The sequence below is a fragment of the Schistosoma mansoni genome, chromosome W (genome assembly GCF_000237925.1).
Source record: "Schistosoma mansoni strain Puerto Rico chromosome W, complete genome".
Classification (NCBI taxonomy): domain Eukaryota; kingdom Metazoa; phylum Platyhelminthes; class Trematoda; order Strigeidida; family Schistosomatidae; genus Schistosoma; species Schistosoma mansoni.
This window is the reverse complement of record NC_031502.1, coordinates 34,550,959-34,574,934: the sequence shown is the minus strand read 5'-3', so window position 1 is coordinate 34,574,934 and position 23,976 is coordinate 34,550,959. Positions and strand designations below refer to the sequence as shown.

Genomic DNA, 23,976 nt, shown 5'->3' with positions numbered 1-23,976 from the left:
GTAAGAGTCTCTTGTATGTCTTTATATGAATGTATGGGAATTCCTCCACGTATACCTTTTGTGTAACAATAATACTTTGTCCTATACTTAAATGTAAATTTATTACTTTTAGTATTTTTATTTGCATTTTAAGTTTATATTTTGGTTTCAAATCAAAATATTGTTATTGATTGAACTCAAATTTTTGGACTGATTATGGTAAGTTGTCTTATCAGAGGTTTTAATATGGAATAATTCATGTAAGACGGAATATATACATTCTCTGATAGAAAAAAATGAACTGCTTACCAATCAACATATGTTTAAACAAAATATATTATTTTATGTTTCCAGTAACATCTAGAGTAGCACCACATCGAATTAATTCACGTAAAATATTTGCGATATTATGACAATCATCTAAGGATGAAATCACGAAAAGATTAACAATAAAATGCGAACAAGTAAATAATATCAAATATAGCTAAATAAGCATCGAGTTATGTAGAATAAATAAACTATGGCTAGCAATCGAATCCAGGACATTACTTTCGTCTTGCCTTTGACTATTTAGTTGGATGTGCCTGTATCTCAGTACGGATGTTAATATTGGGGCTCGAACACAGTATCTTTCGCTTTAAATGACCAGTTCTATACCTACTAAGCTATTGAGCCTAGATAGCCAATAACTTCTAGCCACGATCCACTTGATCGAAATGACTTGTAACAAAATGGCTATATCGAAGCAATATATACAGAATATGGTGATGTCAACGAAGGCTGATTCAAATTTAATCCTTAATATCAGCAACGGATAATTTAAGCACTTCGTAATAGCTTGATAAAACGAGCACTAATTTTCAGAATTCTTTTTAGTTTAACTCCTGTGAACAAAGATATTGAAATAAATATTTGGACTGTGAATAAATACCTACTAAGATATAATACTTAAAAGTCTACTTTGAATTAGCCTATAGCTAGGAGAGATGGACTATGGTAGTGCAACACAAACGCGGTTTGCATATATTTAATTGCAGATATCATTGTTGATCTATTATGCAGTCATCAAATGAGTGACAGTCAGAAGCCTAAGAGCGGCCGAATAAAGATGTATTATCAATTTGCGAATTCATTAACGGTTATGTTGAACCGAATCAGTAGGTATAAACCTACTGGATGAGATCTGCAAAATCCTTTATTGAGTTTGATTGAATGACATTCTTTAGCCTTTATTTAAAGGAAATTCTGAGAAATATTATGGGGTTTACGTCTATCAACTACTAATCCACTAATAGAAACAATGATTCGCAAAGTTGCATGACTTTTTTTAATCATGTGACAGTAAAATAGTATGAGAACAACAGCCGAATCAAGATAAAGATCGCGGTGAATTTAATAATAATAATCTAAGTTTCATGAATAGGCTTTTTTAAAGAGCTGCTGAGAATTCAACAATACCAAATAACTGCTATGAATTGATTTTTAAGATAAAAGTTTAGTACGAGCCAACAATACGGATGACATCGCTTATATGTACACATATTATGAATAAAGAATTATTTTCAACAAATCCACTTCAAAATAAAGTCAACATAAACTGTCGCAAAATATCGCGGCTTGATTGAAATTAGAAGTAAACACCGTTAAATGCTGGCTCAGTGGTCTAAAAGTTAAGCGTTCGAGTCCCGCGTGCGCACCGATGAAGAGTTTCATACTAGGATGAGACGGCTTTCCAGTGCTTCCGGGTTTTCATTGGTGGTCTAAAATTCATGATCTCAATGAAACTCAATAATCTCCACAACCCTATACTGTTAAAGTCAATATAATTCGGATCTGACAGCGAATCTTGAATAAGGACGTAACATACGATCAGGGATTGCTAATCCAACCAGTTCGTCAACAGATATTTCCTGAAAAGAAGTTTCTATAGATTAAAATAGTTCCTAAGACTACGAAGTGGGTAAAAATAAGCATAATAATGACAATACTATGCATTACCAATACCACTGTGATGACGACCAGTGTGCTTTATATTTAGTCCCGACAGCATGGACATCATACCGAATGGAAATTGACCCATAACATTGCAATATACCTGTAAAACCAAAAAGTCATCAAGCAGTTCATAAACTATCATATTTCCATACATTATGTGAAAAGATGTTGCAAATAAAATGATAAAAAACAAAACAAAACTCGATCCGACTTTCCAGCTCTACAAATGTAAATAGCATTTAATATTTATTTACTGATAAACCCACCCATGAGACGGGTTTACATTTTCGGTACTAATCTATTTACAACTACAACGGTCAACTGGATTAAAGTCATAGACATTAAAACATCTGAAACTGTGGCTAACTAATGAAATTTTAAGCTAGCTATATCATTACAATTTCTCTTGCATAGTTACGTTCGTAGTCATCACAGAATAAGTATGATTTAGGGACGACTAAAGTGTACTCTTACTGATTAATGAGGTGTATTTGGATAATCTATCTTCAGAATCGAAATAATGCAAGGACGCACTTATTGATTACATGTTATTCATAGTCAAAAATATTAATATAAACAACTGCCAATCAGACTTGGTCCGATTCGTCTGTACTTAATTATCAATAATAAAGTTGTACTCTTATATAACCATGACTATCTTCCATTACTTTTATCTTATTGAACCTTACGTTACTGTTGATTTTGTTATGCATAATGTAATTTTCCATATTATCTACTTAACTAAAGTACTATCTTATCTCTGCTTTTGTACTAATGGTATTAACTTATCTCCGAGAAACGTAAAAATTCTTAATGACTGAGTTTAACTTTATTTGATCATAACTACTCCAAGACTCCAGTTTGATAGGTTAGTTGAAAATGTGCTCAAAAAAATACACCTGCAGACAAAGTGCTTTATAATATGTAAAGTAATCAGTAAATTTTTATATTTTACATGGCACTATTTCGTATGTAAAGAATACGAAGTGATCATATTGACAAGTTTGATCCACGTGTTTTTTGAAAAAAATACTACCCACTTTTCTAAGTCTACGAGATTTTATCACATCTTATACAGATAAAATCAGGTAATTTTGAAATTACTTTTATTCCGTAAAATGCGAAAAGAAGAATATTACAATTTAGTAGTAATGCTCGATATTGTTGCATGGGACCTTAGAGTTATGAGAACTTCTGGAAATAATACCAAATAAGTAGAGATTTGTGTTTTGTTAACCAGAACAGAAAAAGTAACAAATGTATGTATTCTTTTATGATAATCTAGTGTATATGTGAGTTTTTACGTTAACAACCTATCTCAAAGTTGACTGATGTAAAATTTAATTAAAACTACCACAACAGTTGGTTTATTTTCTTCTTTTGGGAAAACAAATAGAGACTAAAACATTTTAGGGAATCAAAAAGGATGTAATGACAGCAAAACTGGTCACAAACATTCGTGGATGGAGATCACTGGCTAATAATCACGGTTGAAAAATATCTTAATGTATTTTAAATTCCCATAACGTATATAAAATAGGAAGTTAACGTAACATTACATACTGAACTGTAATCAAGGATATAATATTGAATAAAGAGATCATAATCACTATGGTTTATCGGTTTAAAGATTTAATAGAATAAAGAATAATTGTGCATTGTTACTGGAATAAACTAACCTGTTTTAAATTTATCCATTGTTTGAAGTAGTCAGGAACATCTATACCTAGAGCCTTGCATTGCCTTGGTAACCTAAGTAGAACCGATAAAAAGGTATTCGATTCACCGTTTTGTTGCGTTTTAATAAATAAGTAAAGCACATAAAGTGTGGGAGTACAAATAGTAACATTGACAGAACATCGAAAATAGGAAGGTAGTAGGTTTGAATCGCAGTGCTGACACTACGAATGGGATAATGATGTATTCAGCTAACTAGTTCCAAATGAGATGAAGCGCTCATATACGATTTCACTTTAAGCTACTAGCCGGACACATAAGAATTTGTAACAAAAAGAAAGCCAAACCAGGGAAATCCTCTAAAAATGTATAAATCTCAACTAAGACTGCTGAAAGTTAGGAAATGAATATCTACAAAGAGATAATACAAATTTCTATGAATATTCAAGATATCAGCCTACATGCTCTCTTTATCACCATTTAAAGTGTAATCATTTACAAACTGAATATTGTGGTTATTTGAAAAAAATTCTCACGGAAAATTATAAAGACCTTTAATTTACCAACGAACAATCATATTTGATATCTTTTTTTAGCCTTTATGGTTATAAACGCATGAATATTGTGCTACGTTTTATGAATGATATGGTTAACATAATCAGTAATATAAAGTGAAAACAGTGGATGACACGAATAAATTTTAATACTAACAATATAGATCACTAGTTAAATTGAAAAGATCACGCAACAAGGAATAAAACAATAGTTAATGTCTAAAGATGATGGGTGGCAATAATAAATAAAAAAAATCTTAAGTAAAATAGTATCAATTGGAATATAGTGTCGTGGTTATTTTGGCGATAGGGTAATTTGTAATAAAAAAAGATCAATGTATAATTCAGAATGTGTCATAGGGGAGAGTTAGTATAGATCTCTATGAAAGGAAAAGTGGATGAAGTTTACAATATGTCCTAACGAATATACTTTGAATCAAAGGAAACTCTACTACAAAAAGAATAATTTATAAATTGAGCAAATAAATAAATGACTGAACTGGAAAACAAGCTACAGACTGTTATGGTTGAGAAGAAAACACTCTAACTAAGACTTCGTTTCAAAGGTGATGTATTGAAGAATATTCTCACACATCCATTAACGCGAATTTCATTTTCAATAAATTGCATATCAATTCCCCACCTGGCCCAATGATGATGCAGCAAATCAAATATAAGGTAGCAATAATGGGTTTGTCAATATAAGTTTATCAGTTAAACTGCTCTAGAGGAGCTGGTAACATAGGCTGCACTCAGAGAGCGTTATCCTTACGTGTTAGAGAACATGTGCAGAGGTAATTAGACTAAGGTGTCAATAAGTCTATAAACTGCGCCATTCTTTCCCATCTGACAGACAATTGACATAGTACCATGATAGAAGAAGCTTTATCGGCTATATGCTAACCTAAGAATGAATTATTGAAAGGCACACGATGACACCTTCACCAGACACCATAAGTAACCAGAATCAATTCAATGAAAGCAGAATTATGTATTCAAAAGAGATTCATTCGACCACTTTGTCCACATCAGTCAACAATCAGGTTGTCTCATCATTAATCTAATTGATCTAGTACAATTAGTACACGTTATAAACTTTTCCCACCTCCACGACCGAAAGGGTATGCCTCAGCAAAAAGTCCAGTATTGAATCCATATTCAATGATAAAGCTTATATATTAATTTAAAGGACAATTGATGAGCTGAATGGGGAAAATTTTTTTCGCTCAGTTTGTAGTTTTTATGAAATATATTCCAAGTTCAACCTGAATGGTTGAATTAGTAACGGAGTAGCAGACATAATGTCACGTCAACTGTTTTTTAAATACATGTTCGGGAAAGTTTATTTTTATCATAGAAACACAACATACGAAATACAAGGTTATTTATGTATTAAGATCTAACTTTCATAAACGTTTATAAGGAATTGAAATATACTATTCCCAGTTTGATTTTTTCACGTATACCTGAACACTGATTACCACGATGTTTGGAAGAGAGTTAGGGGCGGCCAAACCAAAATGTGGCACCAGTGCTTGAAGTCACTAACTTCTAGTCTGAGCCATGTTGGTAAATGCAAACTACTTGATTGGAGTCCGTGTGACTATCGTAACAAATGGTTGTAGGCTCTGGGTGGCATGGCTCAGAATCGATCACAATGGCGTAGGTGTATACACTCTTTGTCTTTACTTAAACCATGAGATTAAAAATACTTGAGACTGATCAGTGATATCAGACACTTTACAATCAAACAAGATATAAACTTCTGTAAATAACTTAAATACCTGTTCACATATATACTTGTTAAGAACATTTATATATAAAAATTAAAGGTCTAGTTGACCTTTTATTTTTTATATTTAAATGTTCTTAACAAGTATATATGTGGTCAGATTGTTCGAAATGTATTGCGCTAATACATCATCACATAGTTCTGATAATCTTCGTCTTCTTATTACAATATCGAAATTAAATACCTGTCTTTAAAAGAGCGTGAACTAATACATAAATCTAATATGTCAGATGTCGTAAACTAATCTTTTATCCAATGTGTGTTTAGGTTTATTAACCTTGATATTCATTGAATGAGAGAAAAAACTAAAAATGCAGTTAAATACCGAAATACAAGAACATAATTTTTAACTTGAAATACTTTTCTTCCATTGCTATTGATTTAATATAATATGGGTTTTAATAATCATATCTTAATACTTTACAGTAAAGTGCTTAGGCTTAAATAAGTTTACGAAATAAACAAATGTCACTCAATCGAGAACAATTAAGGATAAGACAGAAAAGTGTGTATTTAAATTTGCTGAGTTAGGTTAAAAATAAGTGAATATCTTATCAACCAACTATCCTAAATATCAATATCCTATAGTATGAATGAGGTTAAACATAAAGTATGCAATTTCGAAAATGTGTCAAACTGGTATTGTTTGATTTGAATGTTCAATTTTTATTCAGTCATTCATAAAGTTTGTAATAAGAATGATGAGATAGTCAAAAACCGTACCACTAATAAGAAGTAAAATTGATGAATTCACTAAAACATTTTTTACTGATTCAGTATTTATTACAGTTGTGTATTCCTTCTTTTACACGTCGATTAAACTCAACAACCAGTGGCTAAGAGCTGGTTAATAATAAACTGTCACGCTGATGACTGCTAAGAAGTTACCAGTATGAATTCCTCTTCAGCTAAGCTTTTCTTTTAATGACCGTCATCAATAAATATCAGTAATACAAGAATACTAATCAAGATAATTTTAGATTGTTTCATAATTAGAAAGAACAAGAACGTATTAAAATTTCTATAGCATAATACAATAAATATAGTATACATTACTCAATCAGCATTATATTACTCAAGCATATTATAACAGTTTAATATCAAAATCCCGTATTAATAACGATATACCAGTAACTCAAATTTCTCTATGACTGAGGTCATCTTGTCTCCTTTTAGAGTCAAGTAAATGTGAAGTGTCCCATATTTTCGCTCATTCAGTGAGTGAGTGCGGCAAATAACTGTAATTAACACTTGAGATTTAATTTTAAGCTAAATCTTTCATTATGTTTGCTTTCTTCATCCAGCATCATGAGATATGCAACACTAACTTATTCATAACAAACAGACGTGGAAAACTTTAGATGTTTAGAATAGAATTTCAAATGAAAATTGTACTCTTCTAAGCAGCGATCATTTATTAAATGAGAACTGCTAATGAGTTCCATACTAAGACGAAACGCCCGTCTAGTGATTCCAGGTTTTCAATAGTGGTTTAATATTGATCGATTCATGATCTCAATTAAAACTCAGCGATCTCCACAACCCTATACTGATAATAAACATATATTTATGAGCTGATTAAATAATTAAGGTTACTAAATCTAAAACACATTTTGCATAATTATCAATTATTTAATAAATAAAATACAATGAATGCATGAATCCATATCCCCATATACGGAAATATTGCATTAGTGCTATTGATTGGCTTTTTTCAACTGAATTTTGTCATCACTATGATTATCATCATCGTCGTCATATTTTCTGACTAGAATTTCGTATCTATGGTGTTCTAGATATCTTTTTAACAATAAATCAATAGTAAAACTATACAAATTTATTTGAACCATCAACCGATAGAAAGTGTTTAATAATCAATGAACTAGGGTGGTAATTTAATGAGTCGATATATATAGTATGTTAGTTAATTGGTAAGCAAGGTGACAGTTGGCATTGGTCTAGTTCGCCATTCAATAAAAGTGTTCTAGTGTACTTGAATGACCTCAAATTGGCATCGCAAAAAGATTCTATCACAAAGTCACAAGTTTTAAAAACAGAAATGATTATTTCTATTAGAAAACGAACCTAGATAAACATCAAAGTTTGCACGAATTTGTTAATTTTGAAAGAAAACAAATAGACCGTTGAGATGGCTCCCAGAAAGCGCAACATAGCCTTCAGAGACTCTAAAGGAGTCGAAGAGATTCCGATCACAACCAGATAGATATTCCTAGAATATCAACATGACATGTTGTGACTGATCAGTTGTACAAACATCTTACTTCTGGATTGGCTGGATTATAATAAAGTTATAATCTATATCCAAAAACTATCAATACACCTATGTTCCTTTACATTTCGTACACTTGCTCAATATACACTTCTTCTGTCTCTTTTTTTGCGACTGTGAGTTCCATACGTTTGAATAACGAAGCCGTTAACCATATTAGCCGTATTCAAGCAGAGCACGTAATATATACGATTTGGTTTCGGTTCAGCAAGTATCAATTAAGAAAGCTTTTTGTATGGATTTTAATATTAAGATAAAAATATTTTACTGGGACTCAATAGCTCAAAATTATTAGTATACAATAGAATTACATAAAAAGTACTTATGTGATTCATTGCCTTATGAAATGAAATCATAACCAGAATAATTTAGGTTAGAACCGATTACACCTACAGATTGGTAATTATCAACAATCGAAACATCCATCTAGGTTCTTGGTTCAAACTCCATCATTACCTCTCATACTGAAATCACTGGCAAATGGGTTAATTCTAATTTTTAAACACCACAAACTGATCGTGACCATTAGATTTACTAGTTTGACTACGAATAACATTAACCGGTGTTATGTAAGACCAGTAAATCGAAATGTCTCAGATTCTGACTAAATGTCATTTTATCAGCGGACAGTTAATACACACACATTCAAGGTTGAATAACCTTCATCAAAGATATATGAATATCACATTACAAAACCATGAACTAATTAAGGATTTTACCGTGACAAATTAAAGTGATTTGGGACAACACAAATAAGAACAATATTGTTCCAATTTAGATCTTCATCAGTCTTTACACTAATATACAAGAATAAATTAAAATATTAGGCTAATTAGATGTTCGAGTCCTAGAGTGAAAATCAACTCTGAGATGCACGTACATCCAGCTGATGAGTCCCAAATAGGACGAAACGCGCGTCCTAGATTCCACTGCTAGCCATTATCCATCTTTGCTTACAATGAAAGATAGTGTTTAAATTATTTAACATTTGAATGATATAACGGAGTGCTAATTACTATGAAAAGTCAACGGATTATACATTATGATGTGGATTTTCTAAGATATCTTATTACAGACATTAGTTTTACGAATGTATAGAAAGAATAGGACAGAGTTAGTTAGAAATTCCTGGTCAGAGGCTTACGCTCCACAAGAGATAACAGGCCTAGGCAAGCAATAAAAATTAAAAAGGAAAAAGAATAATGTAAGTAACAATCCTGTCAGATTTGTAAACAATAACATAATCTATAATCACGGAAATCAAATTAATGAATAACTATTTTCATTAGAAATTTATAGTAGCTAATTGTTGATACATTAAATATTGACTGATAGTAGGTAAAAAAATTAATAGACAGTTATACAGAATAAATAATTATTTATTTCATTTATTAATCGCATATTTAGGTACTAGAGTTTGGATGACATATGAGCAGCAAACGATTCTGAGCCATGTCATTCAAGGTCTCTAACCATCAAACGCTATCATTTCGCGAATCCCAACCATGTAGTCTACACCTACCAACATGGCTCAGTTCACTTATCAGTGACTTCATGGATTTGTGCCACGTTTTGGTCTGGCCGCTCCTAGATTTCTTCCAACTTACTCCTACACCATAAAACATTGCACGTCGGGGCAGTAGGTGGTTTGGACATACGTAACACATGTTCCAGGTCATCTCAACTGAAGTTTCACTACTTCATTAATCGATTTGCCATCCTAACCTAGTACCCGTTTCCTAACAACTGCATTACTTACTCAGTGGTCCCAGGATATACGAGCAATGATTCGAAGACACCTATGATTGAATACTAGTAGCCTACGAATATCCTCTACTTTTATCGGCCATGTTTCACTGCCATAAAGGAGGAGTGAACGAACTGTTGCGCAGTAAACCAGTCCTTTGGTTGCCAGACGGATATCTCGCCTACGCCATAAATGACGCGAGTTGGCGAAAGCTAGACCAGCCTTCTGTATCCGCGCTGAGATTTCGTCACACACCAGACCACAAGGGCTGTTGAGACTCCCAAGATAAGTCAAGCGCTCAACACGCTCAACTAGTTCACTCCCTATCATTAGTTCAGGTGTCGATGCAACCCAATCCTGAAGCAACATTTTGCATTTCGAGGGAGAGAATCGCATCCCGAACATGCCTGCATTGTTGCTTATGGTGGTCGGGAGACTGCATTTTGTCAGCGTCTTCATCAAATAGAACCATGTCATCGGTGTATTCTAAGTCAACAATTGAGTCTCACGATAAACGTTCAACTCCTGGAAATTTAGATGAAAGTGTTATTTCTAAAAGCATGTCAACGACAAAGTTAAACAAGAATAGAGAGAGTGGACAGCCCTGACGAGCACAAGTAGATAGAACTTTGATGTATGCTACGTATGCTGACAGATATAAGTAGTACGTAACACCAATCAGAAGTAGAATGCATGTCTATAGAAGATCCAGTTGAAGAGAATAGAAAGGGAAAAGAAAGTAATTAAAATAACAACAGAATTGAAAGAATCATGAAGCATGTAAAGAACAACTAATGGAAGATGTGCAAATTATGTATTTAATGCATGGTTTTCATATTTTGTGAAATAACTCCGTAATTTTGCATTAAATAATAATAAATTGGTCTCTCCTGCCCTGAGCATTCGTTCACTACAAAACTATACTTTTGAACGCAACACCTGACAGAATTTAGGAAACATAGTAGATTGATTCTTAATTTAAAAGTTAGGGAGTAGATAACAGATAAAAATGACATAATATTTACCAAGTTTTGGCAATTGGTGATAGGAGTTTAACCATCAGTTTAAGTGATTTTACTAGCTATAACTGAACATAGAAATGAAGCGGCAATTGTATTGACGTCAAGAATTATCCGTTTGTAAATCAATAAAAATCTGTTTTTCATACACTGAAAATTTTATTTGATCATATTCTTCTATTATTAATTGCCAATGTGAATATGTTATGTTGTTTCCTTTTATTTTACAGAAGACATCCCCACAAGGTTGTTGATTCAGTCGGTCGATCTGTCTATTAGCTATGGGAGTGATAACAGAATACGACCAATGACCACGTAGAGGATAAAGGTACATATGGAGAAAATAATATTAAATACCATTTGTAGTAACAAATGAACGATCACAAGTTTCGGTAATCAATTGCAGACTACCTGGTGTATTATCTGAAATTCCACGAAAGCCTAACTGTATTGGTACAACTCGGGCACCAAAATAAGTATGGGTAACAAGAATAAAAAAAATGAAGTAGTGAAGAGATATAGAAGAGGCATACAAATTAGGAATACATAACTTGTTAGTGAAAAATAAATCAACCCATCGAATATGCAGTTTGAAAAAACCTACCTATTTAGTAAAACTACACATTGATTTACAGGTATTAAACATCATATAAAAAGGTAAATAAAATTCTAGGTGATATGTACAAAGATAGTCAGATAAATACACAAACTGAGATAATAAAAAATTTGTATTAAGAAACTTGAAGTTAATCAATGTTAGGTCCTTTAAACTACTTCTTATTTGTAGCTACAGATGTATATATCTTCCGTTTACTCTTTTCGTGATATCACTTGAAGTTTTAAGAAATTTTTCTGAACACCAAACGTTTAGCTGAAATAGTGAGCTCAATTTTTTTTAAATTCATTTAATCAGTTCAAAACTTTGTACTATTCTTGCAGTCTTCAAAGACCCCCCTGGAGAACATGATCCACTTTGAAAGAACTGTATTTCTAAGTGTACTATTTCTATAACAGCCGTTAAGATTTTACAAATTCCCTGAAAGTATTTCCCAAGTTCCATTGAAACTTTCATGTGACTTAGTGTATTTATTGAATTAACAACATAAATAAATTCCGTCTTTACTGTTTCTAGTTGTTTGATTTATCAGTATAGAAATTTTTAGATTTAAAATATTACATTTTAATATTATATGAAATGTCTTATGACAATTTACCAAAAGGACGTTATGACGCTTACATTGTTTTTAAATCGCAATCACCACACGTCACAAAAGCAAATTGATAAGGAATAGTATTTAAATTATTCGCATCTAAAAATGAATTAAAAATCTGAAAAAAAAAGAAATGATTAATTGATTATTCATATTATAAGGTGTTGAAGAAATTGTTGAATCTCATAGTTTACATTACGAACTGATCTGAGTAATACAACCACAAATATCATCAATACCATTAAGGAGTATTGCGAATTGATTGCAACTAACATATAAATCATTGGATGCCAAGTCAGTGATTTGAAGGTCAAGGTTTCGATTAACAGTGAAGTCGTGCGTGCATACTACTCAGGAATTCAAAACTACAGGAAAACAGTTCTCAGTGTATCCTAGCAACTAGTAGTTTTTTCAACTACGATGCAGACTTTGAAATTAATCACAGGTATATGAATAATAGTAAAATATTGGTAAATTACAAAAATCATTATGATATGACCAAACATTAGATCACTTTATTTTTTGACAAGATAAAAATATAACCTACTGACTAATTATGTCTTAAAGATAGAAATATATTTATATATAAAATAGATTAATATTTACATCTGCTTACTTTGAGTACAGTCGGTAAATCCGGTTGATCGTCTACCATGGATTGTATTATACCAGTAAGCTGTGAAGTGAAATTTAAAAAAAAATAATTATATTTCTACTTTGAATAACTATATTTATAATTTATGGAAAAATATGAAAATAAATCCTGACAACTGATTACAATTAGTATATAAGAACTTTCGTCTAAATTTGATCGAATAGTTTCACAGTATTTGGGAGGCGAAATCTGACTCACACGTTTTTGTCGTGCCTCCTGGATCATGGAAACCATCCCATGTACTAAGGTGAGCGGTAATGTGGGTGGGGGAGATCGGCCTAATCAACCATTATACCTATACCCGCAAACGATTACGAATGCTACAAAGAGTCATTGCATAACTATTGAGGGTTCAAAAGGTTGGTAAAAAAAAATGAGTCTGCTCAAAAACAAAAAAGAATGAGAGTGTTATGTAATGGTTGTGCGTAAGCAGTGCAAAAACAGTTATCCCGCCCCAGTAGTTGTGCCGTGCTTCGGTGTAGCACTCTTCTCCAGAAGGGCCTTCTAGGCTTTACCATATTCCTATGGCTGGAAGGAGGAATTTGGGTGCTGAGTTGATATGAGACATGAAAGAGGAATTATTTTTAAATAATTATAATTAGTGTTTGACATAGAGAAAAAAATCTAACCTAATAAGTTAAATCCAAAACTTAAAAAATATATAATCATTGTCACAAAACAATAAAGAATGAGTATACACGTATCATCACAATGAACTTTGAAACATGTTACTTATAACACTTTAAATAAAGTCAATTTATAATTAATTATTTATCTTTATTTAATCAGTATGCAAGTTTCTCATCTGTATTGTTATTTTGTTAAACTAAATTTTGATAAAATAAGTTGAATTATTGTTTAAAAAAATTATCTATTGCAATGAAAAATAATGAAAATTCTATTTGAGCAACTATTCACTAATGTCTTCAGTGAGTTGATATCTCCCAACACACCTGGTTGAACTCCACTGATTCTCATTAGAACTGCTGAGGAGTCCCACAATAGGACGAAACGGCGGTCCAGTGCTTCCAGGTTTTCTACGGTGGTCTAGCTCCAATTGACTAATGATCTCATCTATAGGAATTTCCAAAATCTCCACAAAACCCTTTTCTCATAATGATCATATGCTCACTAGTGACTGGATCCATGAGGTATTTCCTGGAATTCTAGTGAGAAGCAGTGACCAGTGGAGTTCAACCAGGTCTGTTGTGTTGCATCTCCTCACGATGCTCCACTGACTTGTGGACTAGACCTTTATGTCAAAGGCTCGGGGTGTGGCCCCCTAAGAAAACCACATGCTTCGGCTTAGGCACCCGGGCAGTATCAAAGCCCTAACACAAATCAAATGAGATTTGTGAGGCATATATGTATCTGGTGCTTCCTTGTACCAATATTTATGTGTTTAAATAAATAAATAAGGTCTGTTGTGAGATAGTAACTCACTGAAGACATTGGTGAATGGTTGCTAAATTTCGTGGATTGGCTGAAGTTAGACATTAACACCATCAGATACCGGCTCAGTGGTCTATGGGTTAAGTGCTCGCGCGCGAGACTGGTAGGTCATGGGTTCGAGTCTCGCGAGATCGTGGATGCGCACTGCTGAGGAGTCCCAAAATAGGACAAAACGGCGGTCAAGTGCTTCCAGGTTTTCCATGGTGGTCTAGCTTCAATTGACTCATGATCTCAACTATATAAAATTACTAAAACATCTCCACAAAACCCCCTTCTGAAAATTCTATTTATTTAGTGATAGTATTGATTCAAAAAAAATTTTGTTTTTTGAAAATAAATGTTAAAAAAATGATAAGAATTTAAATAATCAATAAATTTGATTGATATATTACTTGAATGATTTTTATTATAATACGATCAATAATGTACGACATATATTTGCTAATGTAAAATTATGTAGAAGTATGACTTTGTCAAAAATGTACATTGAATTGATAATTTAAAATAATTACATTATAATTGAATATTGTAAATCTTTAAATTAATAATTAAATGTAGCAATCAAGAATATAAATTACTTAACATTAAAAAACGAATTGGCATATAATTCCCATTTAAACATTAAAATTAAAAAAACACGAAGTTCAGCGAAGGGATCTCTTTTCAACGAATTTATTATCAAACTGTACAATCGTATATATATATATGAAAATGTTTTCTTAAAGTACTAATTCCGTGAGGAAATATGATCACTAATAACCAAGATGACGCAATAGAAAGATTATAATACTAGATTACGTAATACGAGCAATACAATAGATTTAGTGAATATAATAAGATGATTAAAATAAATAAAATATTTTTGTTACAATAATTAAAAGTCATAAAATGTCATAGAGGTGTAAAAATAAATGAGTATTCATGAATAACATAATGAGAATATAAGCTATAAGTAAAGGGGAAATGGAGTAATAATAATAATAATAATAATAATAATAATAATAATAATAACAGAATGATAATAATAATATTAAGGTAATGGTAACGATGACAATAAGACGTACTACTTTTGTACGCATAGTTCTAGTTTAAGCTCATGGATGGTAAGAGCTTCGGCTATTTTTAGGAGTTGGATACGAAGATATCTAGGTAGATTTGAATGAATTATGTAAACAACCTTAAAATCAGACTGTGGATCCGCAGAATGATTACAGTCGATTAGGTGTTCAAGTATAGAGCTCCTAACGAATTATCTGCCCCCAAATGCCCTGGTACGGCCGAGAGTGGGGAGAGTTCGCTCTCCCTCTCGAAATGCTCTCACATCGCCACGCGTATATAGCCCCTGCCAGGGAAGTCCTACTCACTGCCTTCTCGTGGCGGGGGTGTTGTTTGCGAAAGTGAGAGGACGAAAAGCGAATGTCCGGCGCTATAACCGGGTTGGTGGACACGGAAAGTCCACCTAGGGGAGTTGGAAAACCCTGATTCCAAACCAATGGTGCACATGGGCTCCCGTATCCTGAAGGAACAAATGGCAAATGAACCAGTTATTGGTCACCAGCTACCATAGGACTGCATCTCCTCACGATGTTCCATTGACTTGTGGGTTAGACCTCTAGGTCAAAGGCTCGGGGTGTGGCCCCCTAAAAAAACCACCTGCTTCGGTTTGGGCACCCGGGAAGTATCACAGCCCTCTCGCAAATAAATGAAATGGAACATTCAACTGATAATTATATTCTCGTTCATACTAGAAACAAAACAATTTGCACTATTACTATTATTATTATTATCGCTATTATTATTATTATTTACCATATCGCTAATTCACCCCCTTTTATCCCCAATTTGTGTAACCTTACTTTTCAACTTATGCAGCAGCTCGCTCTTGGTGGAAAATCTGTCCTATCTAAACGATCTCCAGTCACTGTCTGGTTGAAAGTGAATGCTTCCACCGATTATGAATACTGAAGTAGTCTTTCTGAAACCACGTACGCCGTTCAAGCTGGCTTCCTTCAACGTTCGCACACTAATGCAGATCGGACAACAGATGGGGCTGGCTATGTCTTTAGAAAGTCTTAATGTTGATGTTTGCTGTCTATCCGAGACCCGTATTCAAGACTCTAATGAGGTACTACAAATTCGCTCTCCATCTGTCGCTTCGAAAAGCTTGTTTCACGTGCGCTTATCCGGGGACTCTGTGGCATCTTCGTCTGGTCTTGCTGGCGTTGGTGTTGCACTAAGCGCTAGGGCTGAGGCAGCACTAATTGATTGGATCCCCATTAACAGTCGGTTATGTGCTGTTAGATTAGAAAGTTCCATCAAAGTGAGAAGAAACCGGCGTGAGAAACAGTGTCTTTTCGTCATCTCCGCCTATGCCCCGACAGATTGCAGCCCGGATGCAATCAAGGATGAGTTTTACCATCAGTTAACAGTCCTTCTCCAGAAAGCGCGTTCGACAGATATTGTAGTACTAGCCGGAGACTCGAATGCACAGGTCGGGCGTCTAGGCACAGAAGAGAGTCGTTTAGGTGGCCGATGGGGACTTATTGATCGCAGGACAGATAACGGGGACCGTTTGCTGCAACTTTGCACAGACCACAACCTGTTTCTGGCCAGCACTAACTTCCGGCACAGTCATCGCCGGTGTGCCACCTGGCGTCCTCCCTCTGCATCCCAAGCCTGGACTCAGATCGATCACATCGCGATCAGCTACCACTGGCGTGGTTGTGTACAAGACTGCCGCTCTTTTTGGAGTACCTATCTGGAGTCTGATCATGCCCTGGTCTGCGCCAATCTCACCTTACTTTTCAGTGGCCGAAGGATTGACCGCCATCAACGGATCGACGTTAGTAAACTGGCTGCAACTTCTGTTGCAAGTAAGTATCGAGCGGAGCTAGCTTCTAGGCTAGCTACCATCCCACCGAAAAGTATAGATGAGCATTGGTTGCATCTTCACGACGCCATGAAAATGGCGAGTAAAGCCGCTTGCGGCTTCGTGAAACATCCCGCTTACAAGCATTGGGTTTCTTCTGGCTCCTTACAACTGATCGAAGCCCGTCGGTCTACTCCGGGTGACCGTGAGTTTGACCACAAACGAAGGCTGTTACGTAATGAAATTGGGCAAAGCTTGCGTAAGGACCGAGAAGCCTGGTGGTCGGAGCGTGCTAATGAGATGGAAGCAGCAGCTGCATCTGGTAACTGCCGGAAGCTCTTCCAACTCATCCGAGCCACTGGCAGCAAGAAGTCTGGTGTGAGTGAAACAATCTACGAGGATGACGGGATGCCAATCACTAACATCTCTCGACGTCTTGGACGATGGGCGGAATTTTTCGAAGGGCAGTTCAACTAGCCTGCTGCTCCGGCAACATCAACCAGTTTGTCCTGCCCCTCATGGCCGGTGACGACTGATCCACCAAACGAGGCGGAAGTCCGCAAGGAACTCCAACTCTTGAAGCGCTACAAATCACGGGGCCCAGATGACTTACCTCCGGCTCTTTTTAAAGATGGTGGTGACTTTCTGGCTAAGGAACTGACTGCATTGTTTGCAAAGGTTTGGGAGGAAGAAAGTGTTCCAACATCATGGAATGAGTCGATAGTCGTCCCTATCTTTAAAAAGGGTTCACGTTGTTCCTGTAACAACTATCGGGGGATAAGTCTACTTCCGATTACGTCCAAACTATTGGCTTCTATCATTCTTCGTAGGTTGTTTAAAACCCGAGAACGATTGACTCGCGAGGAGCAGGCTGGTTTTCGTTCTGGTCGAGGATGCATTGATCACATCTTCACCCTCCGCCAAATGTTAGAACACCATCATACTTATCGCAGGTCAACAATCGTAGTGTTTCTTGATATCAGGGCGGCCTTCGATTCGTTGGACAGGACTGTTCTCTGGGATTGTCTATTGAAGAAGGGTGTGCCTGGGAAGTTCATTACCATATTAAAGGCCCTGTATACGAACACCTCAGGCAGAGTGAGGGCATACAATCACCTTTCTCCATTGTTCCATTCGAGCAGTGGGGTTAGGCAGGGTTGCCCAATCTCACCATTCCTCTTCAACTTTGCCATCGACGACATCCCAGAAACAGCTCTGATGGATGTAAGTAATGGCGGTGTGGATCTGCTGCCTGGAGAACGACTTCTCGACCTTGAGTATGCGGATGATATTGTCTTACTGTGCGATAATGCCCAAGGCATGCAATCCGCACTTAATCAGTTGGCAATCAGTGTCCGCAGGTACGGCATGTGCTTTGCACCCTCCAAGTGCAAGGTACTCCTACAAGACTGGCAGGATTCTCATCCTGTACTCACCCTAGATGGTGAGCAGATTGAAGTAGTTGAGAAGTTCGTGTATCTAGGTAGCTACATAAGTGCTGGTGGTGGTGTGAGTGATGATATCAATTAGCCTATAATGAAAGCCAGAGCGGCTTATGCCAATCTGGGCCATCTTTGGCGCCTTCGTGATGTTAGTCTGGCTGTAAAAGGTCGGATCTACAACGCGTCGGTGAGAGCAGTTTTGTTTTATGTTTGTGAAATCTGGCCTCTCCGAGTTGAGGATGTTAGACGACTCTAAGTCCGATCATCGTTGTCTCCGAAGGATTGCTGACATTCAGTGGCAACACCATGTTAGTAATGCAGAGGTTCGGCATCGTGTGTTCGGGCGCAGAGACGATAATTCAATTGGTGTCACCATCTTGAAACACCGACTTCGGTGGCTTGGATATGTTTTACGAATGTCATCCCAGAGAATTCCACGTCGTGCATTATTTGCCGACTCTGGGACTGGTTGGAAAAAGCGGAGAGGAGGTCAGTGTATGACATGGTGTCGTGGTATGAAAGAAAGCTGCAAAGGGCTAGTTTCTGTTGGTCCTTCACGACTCCCTGGCTGGGGTCCGAGAGATGGTGCAACACAGTGGCTAGAGACGTTATCAGATATGGCTCAGAATAGAAGCCAGTGGCGATTCTGCTGTAACCTTCTTCTACTTTCTTCATAAAGAGTGGCTATAACTTTCCTAACTGAGAGAGCTCTTCTGGTTGTACATTTCAGTTCCCCCCATCATCACTCTTCTCCTTTTCTTTTTTTCCTTTTTTTATATATACGCATCTTCTTCCTTCTCCCATTCTCATTATTTTGTGTGGCGCATATGTATCCGGTGCCCTTTGTACCAATATATATGTGATTAAATAAATAAATAAATAGATAACGAATTATCTGTAATCTAATAGATATTTTCGGAAAGTTATATAGATGGAGAAAATGATCACCTTGGAAACGAATTTTTACATTAATTAAATTTATAGACAAATTATATTATATATGATTGTAATAACAGTCTCATAGTAAAAATGCAAAAGATTGTCACAAAATACACATTGACTTATGGTGTATAAAATAATTTTTAGACGTTTGATGAAAAACACATGAACAACAACTTAATAAATTATACAACCTGTATAATAAGATGATAGTATGCAATGTTTTAGGCCAGTATAAGTATCTAACTTGGATTTGAAAATAAGAAAAGGAAGAAATTCGTCTGAAAGTGGTGAAATTTCTTTCAATTTATAACAATTCTTTAGATATCCAGTTATCTTTAAATGAAGTGCTGACTATATCAAACTGCTTATTGTTAAATAATGAATAAATTATTTATTACCAATCTTTCAATATTGCAATACCTTTAACCGAGTCGTTATTAATCCAATGTATGAGATAAAAAAAAGAAGGCTGAGGCCAGCTTGGAGCGTTGTAAGAAACTGTATTGACTGAATGTCTTAATTAGTTAACTAACTAAAGTAACAGAGGTCATTATGAGTGACTCATCAGTCAGTATTTCATATGAGATATACATTCCTACACTACACTTTCTTCAATTTATCGAGGTGTATACACTTATCAGTTTATCAAGGAAAAAAAGCAAGTTTTTCAAAGTCTACTTACTTCTGTACAAAAATCACTTAATACTGGATTAATAGTAGGACGAACATAGCGATGGAAAACAGCTTCAGTTTGCAATGTAGAAGCATTTATCATGAGAACGGGGAATTCGATAATTTCCTAAAAGCATGAAGAAAAAAGATATTTTTCAAATATGAGAGTGAAGACAAAATCCAAATAATTCCAACGTCAAAAAATTATAATTGAAATATTTTGCCAGAATCTGTGAATATTTCATGCTACACATAGCACTTATATTGATAGACCAGAGTTGAGAAACGATAATACCGAAAACATTGATTTAATTACAAACTAGTCATATTCATAAAAGTGTTAATCTATAGTTGAAAAGTTGGAATATGAATTGTAGAATCATAAGTCCAAACGAAGTTCAACCGTTGTTTTGATCATCTACTTAAAAGCATCTGGATTAATAAAATTTGTATGGTTCGTGAAATTTATTTGGCTAAAAAAATGATTATTTGTTTGAACACAAACTTGACACTATACGGAGTATGAAAGACATCACACATTAAGATTAAAAAGAGACATAGACTGTCTAGAAAGTATTATGGAGAAATATGAGTTCAAAAGTGCTGAAATGAATGAATAAAATGAGCTGATCGATAGATCGAATGGATTGATATCATGTAGCTGATTGATAATCGTCCAGGGGGCCGAATTGTTAGCTTAAACACCTGAATGAACCTACATCAAGATAAGAATACTAATCAGGAAGAATAGGCCTCACTCAGTAAGATAATACGCCCATACACAAATTATTGACAGAAAAACGAACATGATTCCAAAGTGTAGATTTAAGAGAATTGGTATTTTAAGTCACCCACTAACTTGTAGATTAAGTGGTTTGGCTATAAGACCCAGTTTTTGTCTATAATCTGAGGAAGAGGGTAGTGACTACATAAAAATTGATAAGATTTTGGTCATTTCTAATATTATGTAATAAAACTTATCAACTAATGTATAAAGAATATATGAAGACATTCTGAGTTGAATTGTCTTGTAATGAAGATGTCGGAGGTAGCGTATCAACATACGCTCCTGGAGCGCGGCATACACAAGTAGGATATGCAATAGCAATCATGTAAAATACACTGCTGTCTTTAAGCTGAAAAAGACCAAATAAATTCATTTGACCAAACGCTTTGGAGAAGTTATTCGCTTGCTGTTACACTTTTTTTAAAATAAAGGAGTTACTGTGTACAAGTTGTTTCAATACTGTATGCAAGAGCTTGAAACATGACGGTCAAAATAGTACGCAATCGACAGACACGATGAATGACTTTAATGTGAAACAACCTTCCAGTAACCTCTTACTGTTAACACACAGTTTAACCGATGCCAACTAATAACAAAAACTCCGCTTTCTTTTCAAGCAATTTTGCGTATATAATATTGAACAAAGTGAGTGCATGAGATTTTTAAAAAGGATTCAGTTGCCTGTATTTACTAAAAATATCTAGTCAGATATATAGGAGTAAAGTAAATCTAGCAGAAAGTTATCAGAAAGTACAGTTTTAGAAAATAAGCGAAACCTCTTCAAGATATCTCTTCAGATGTTCAATAGGAAGTATTAATACTTCACGATTTAAACACGTAACTATCTGTTAAACATTAGCTATTACAGTTAATTACAATAAATATGATGAAAAGAGACAATGATTGAACTGTCAAACAAATGCGAAATTAATTTAGATTAAATTTGCATTAATCTTGTTCATTTGTTGAGGAAAACATCGAAAATGAAAATGAACAAGTATATATATATATATATATATATATATATATATATATATATATGAGGCCGCCTACGGGCGGCCTGCTTAAACATCAGGGCTACCTGTTCCTGTCATCTATATATTTCAACAAGTTATCTAATATTGTTTGTTTTAATACATCATTATGGCTATTAAGCACACAACCTATTCCGGTGCGTTTCTGAAAACTGTACAACCTTTCTCTGTAAAGGTTACAAAAGGCCTAATCAGAGATGTCGTGTTTGCTGGGAACATGCAGCAAAAAGAATATACATTATTCATATGTCGATTGACTGAACTGCTGACATCCAACTGGCGATCACTGAATGTTTATCATCAGGAGCAACGAAGAAATAAGAAACGTAAACATGTTGAAATACTTTATGTTGAGAATTCGATTTTGTACCAAATAATATAATATTGAATAAAGCTAATAATAATAATAATAATAATAATAATAATAATATATATATATATATATATATATATATATACTACGTGAATCTGTTGCAAAACTGATATGACAACAGATGATACTAATGAGTTGAAAAAAGCTAAAATCGATTCCACAATGTAATGTATCTAAGCTCAACTGACTGACATCCTATTAGGTAAACATACATGATTTCTTAAATATACAACTCAATCAATGTAAAATATACAGAAAAATACAAAAATTAACAATGGCAGAAAAATGAATTATTGTCATACAGCAACTGGAAGTTTTCTATCTTGTTCACAAGTCGCTTCGAAATCCAAAACCATAAAGTAGGCAAATTTCTGTACATTTTTCATTTGTCCATTACGGATAGAGTTGAAAATTTTGGTTGCCTAAAATTATTGTTATGTTGAATTTCAAAAGAATAATAGTACAACATTAGTGTAAAAGCATAATTTAAAAAATGACAAATTCTAAACAGTCATTCAAAATGCCATACATTAAGAACTTTATACAGAACATTAAATTATTCTGAATAAAAAGCAATCTGAAACAGGTATATATTATTCGAATTATCTTACAGCTGACGTGTCCCAAAATAGGACGAAACGTGAGTCCTGAATTTCACTGCTAGGCATAATCCATCCATTATAAACTATGTATTGTTCCATAAACTTTAATTGTTATAAAGAAGAAATCAATGATTTAGTTACATTTGTTAGTTACTGTAGTTTAATTTTATAATATAGTGAATTGTGTTCATACAACAGGTCATTGATCAAGTGATGTATAATACTACTGCAATAATTTCTCTGATTACGACCAGGCTAATCTTGTTGCTTAACATTCTTGGACATTAATTCACTCGACAAGTACCCAAATCAGAGCATTGTTAAACAGGAATGTAATTATATTCCAAATAATAAAGTTGAATGGAAGTAGGAATCACAATAAGAAATTCGTTAGTATTTTTGTGATTTTTACATAAGAAGATTCTGGAGTCTTCTCTAAGCGTTGATTGGTTAAGAAATGATCAATCAGCGTGCCCCAGCACAATCATGCAAGTACTTTAATCCAGCCTATATCGCGCTAACAACTACCCCAGTTCAATCTATAGAAATGTAGAATATTGATCGATATGAGTAAAGCCCAGTGTATTCAAACATCGGTTTTGATCTGTTCCGGGGGCCTAACAAGCCCATATTTATAGTCTTTGTCTTCTTTCTTGCATCGAACTATATCAGTCGTTGTCCAGTTATGATATTAATAACTCTTCAGTTAAAGTCGATTTACAATGAGAATTATCTTTCTTTAAACTATACTAAAGATTTCCACAAAAACACTTAGACAAACAAATTCACGCCAATTAGAATAATTACACCTTTACCAAATATAAATGACAGATATATTACATATCACGTAGTCAGTTATAGAGAATGAAGGGTCTAATACAAAT

At 34.4% G+C, this 23,976-nt stretch overlaps 1 protein-coding gene across 1 annotated transcript; it reads right to left on the bottom strand.

Annotated features, from left to right (window-relative positions):
- Nucleotides 1-316: 316 nt before the first annotated feature.
- Nucleotides 317-22,846, bottom strand: Smp_157760 (putative prion interactor pint1; the record flags this gene model as incomplete). The annotated part of the gene is made up of 7 exons (XM_018789472.1): nt 317-399; nt 1,978-2,074; nt 3,654-3,726; nt 12,291-12,382; nt 12,881-12,940; nt 20,307-20,423; nt 22,793-22,846. 7 exons carry the CDS (start codon nt 22,844-22,846, stop codon nt 317-319), a joined length of 576 nt encoding a protein of 191 aa, XP_018654912.1.
- Between the last annotated feature and the right edge of the window lie 1,130 nt (nt 22,847-23,976).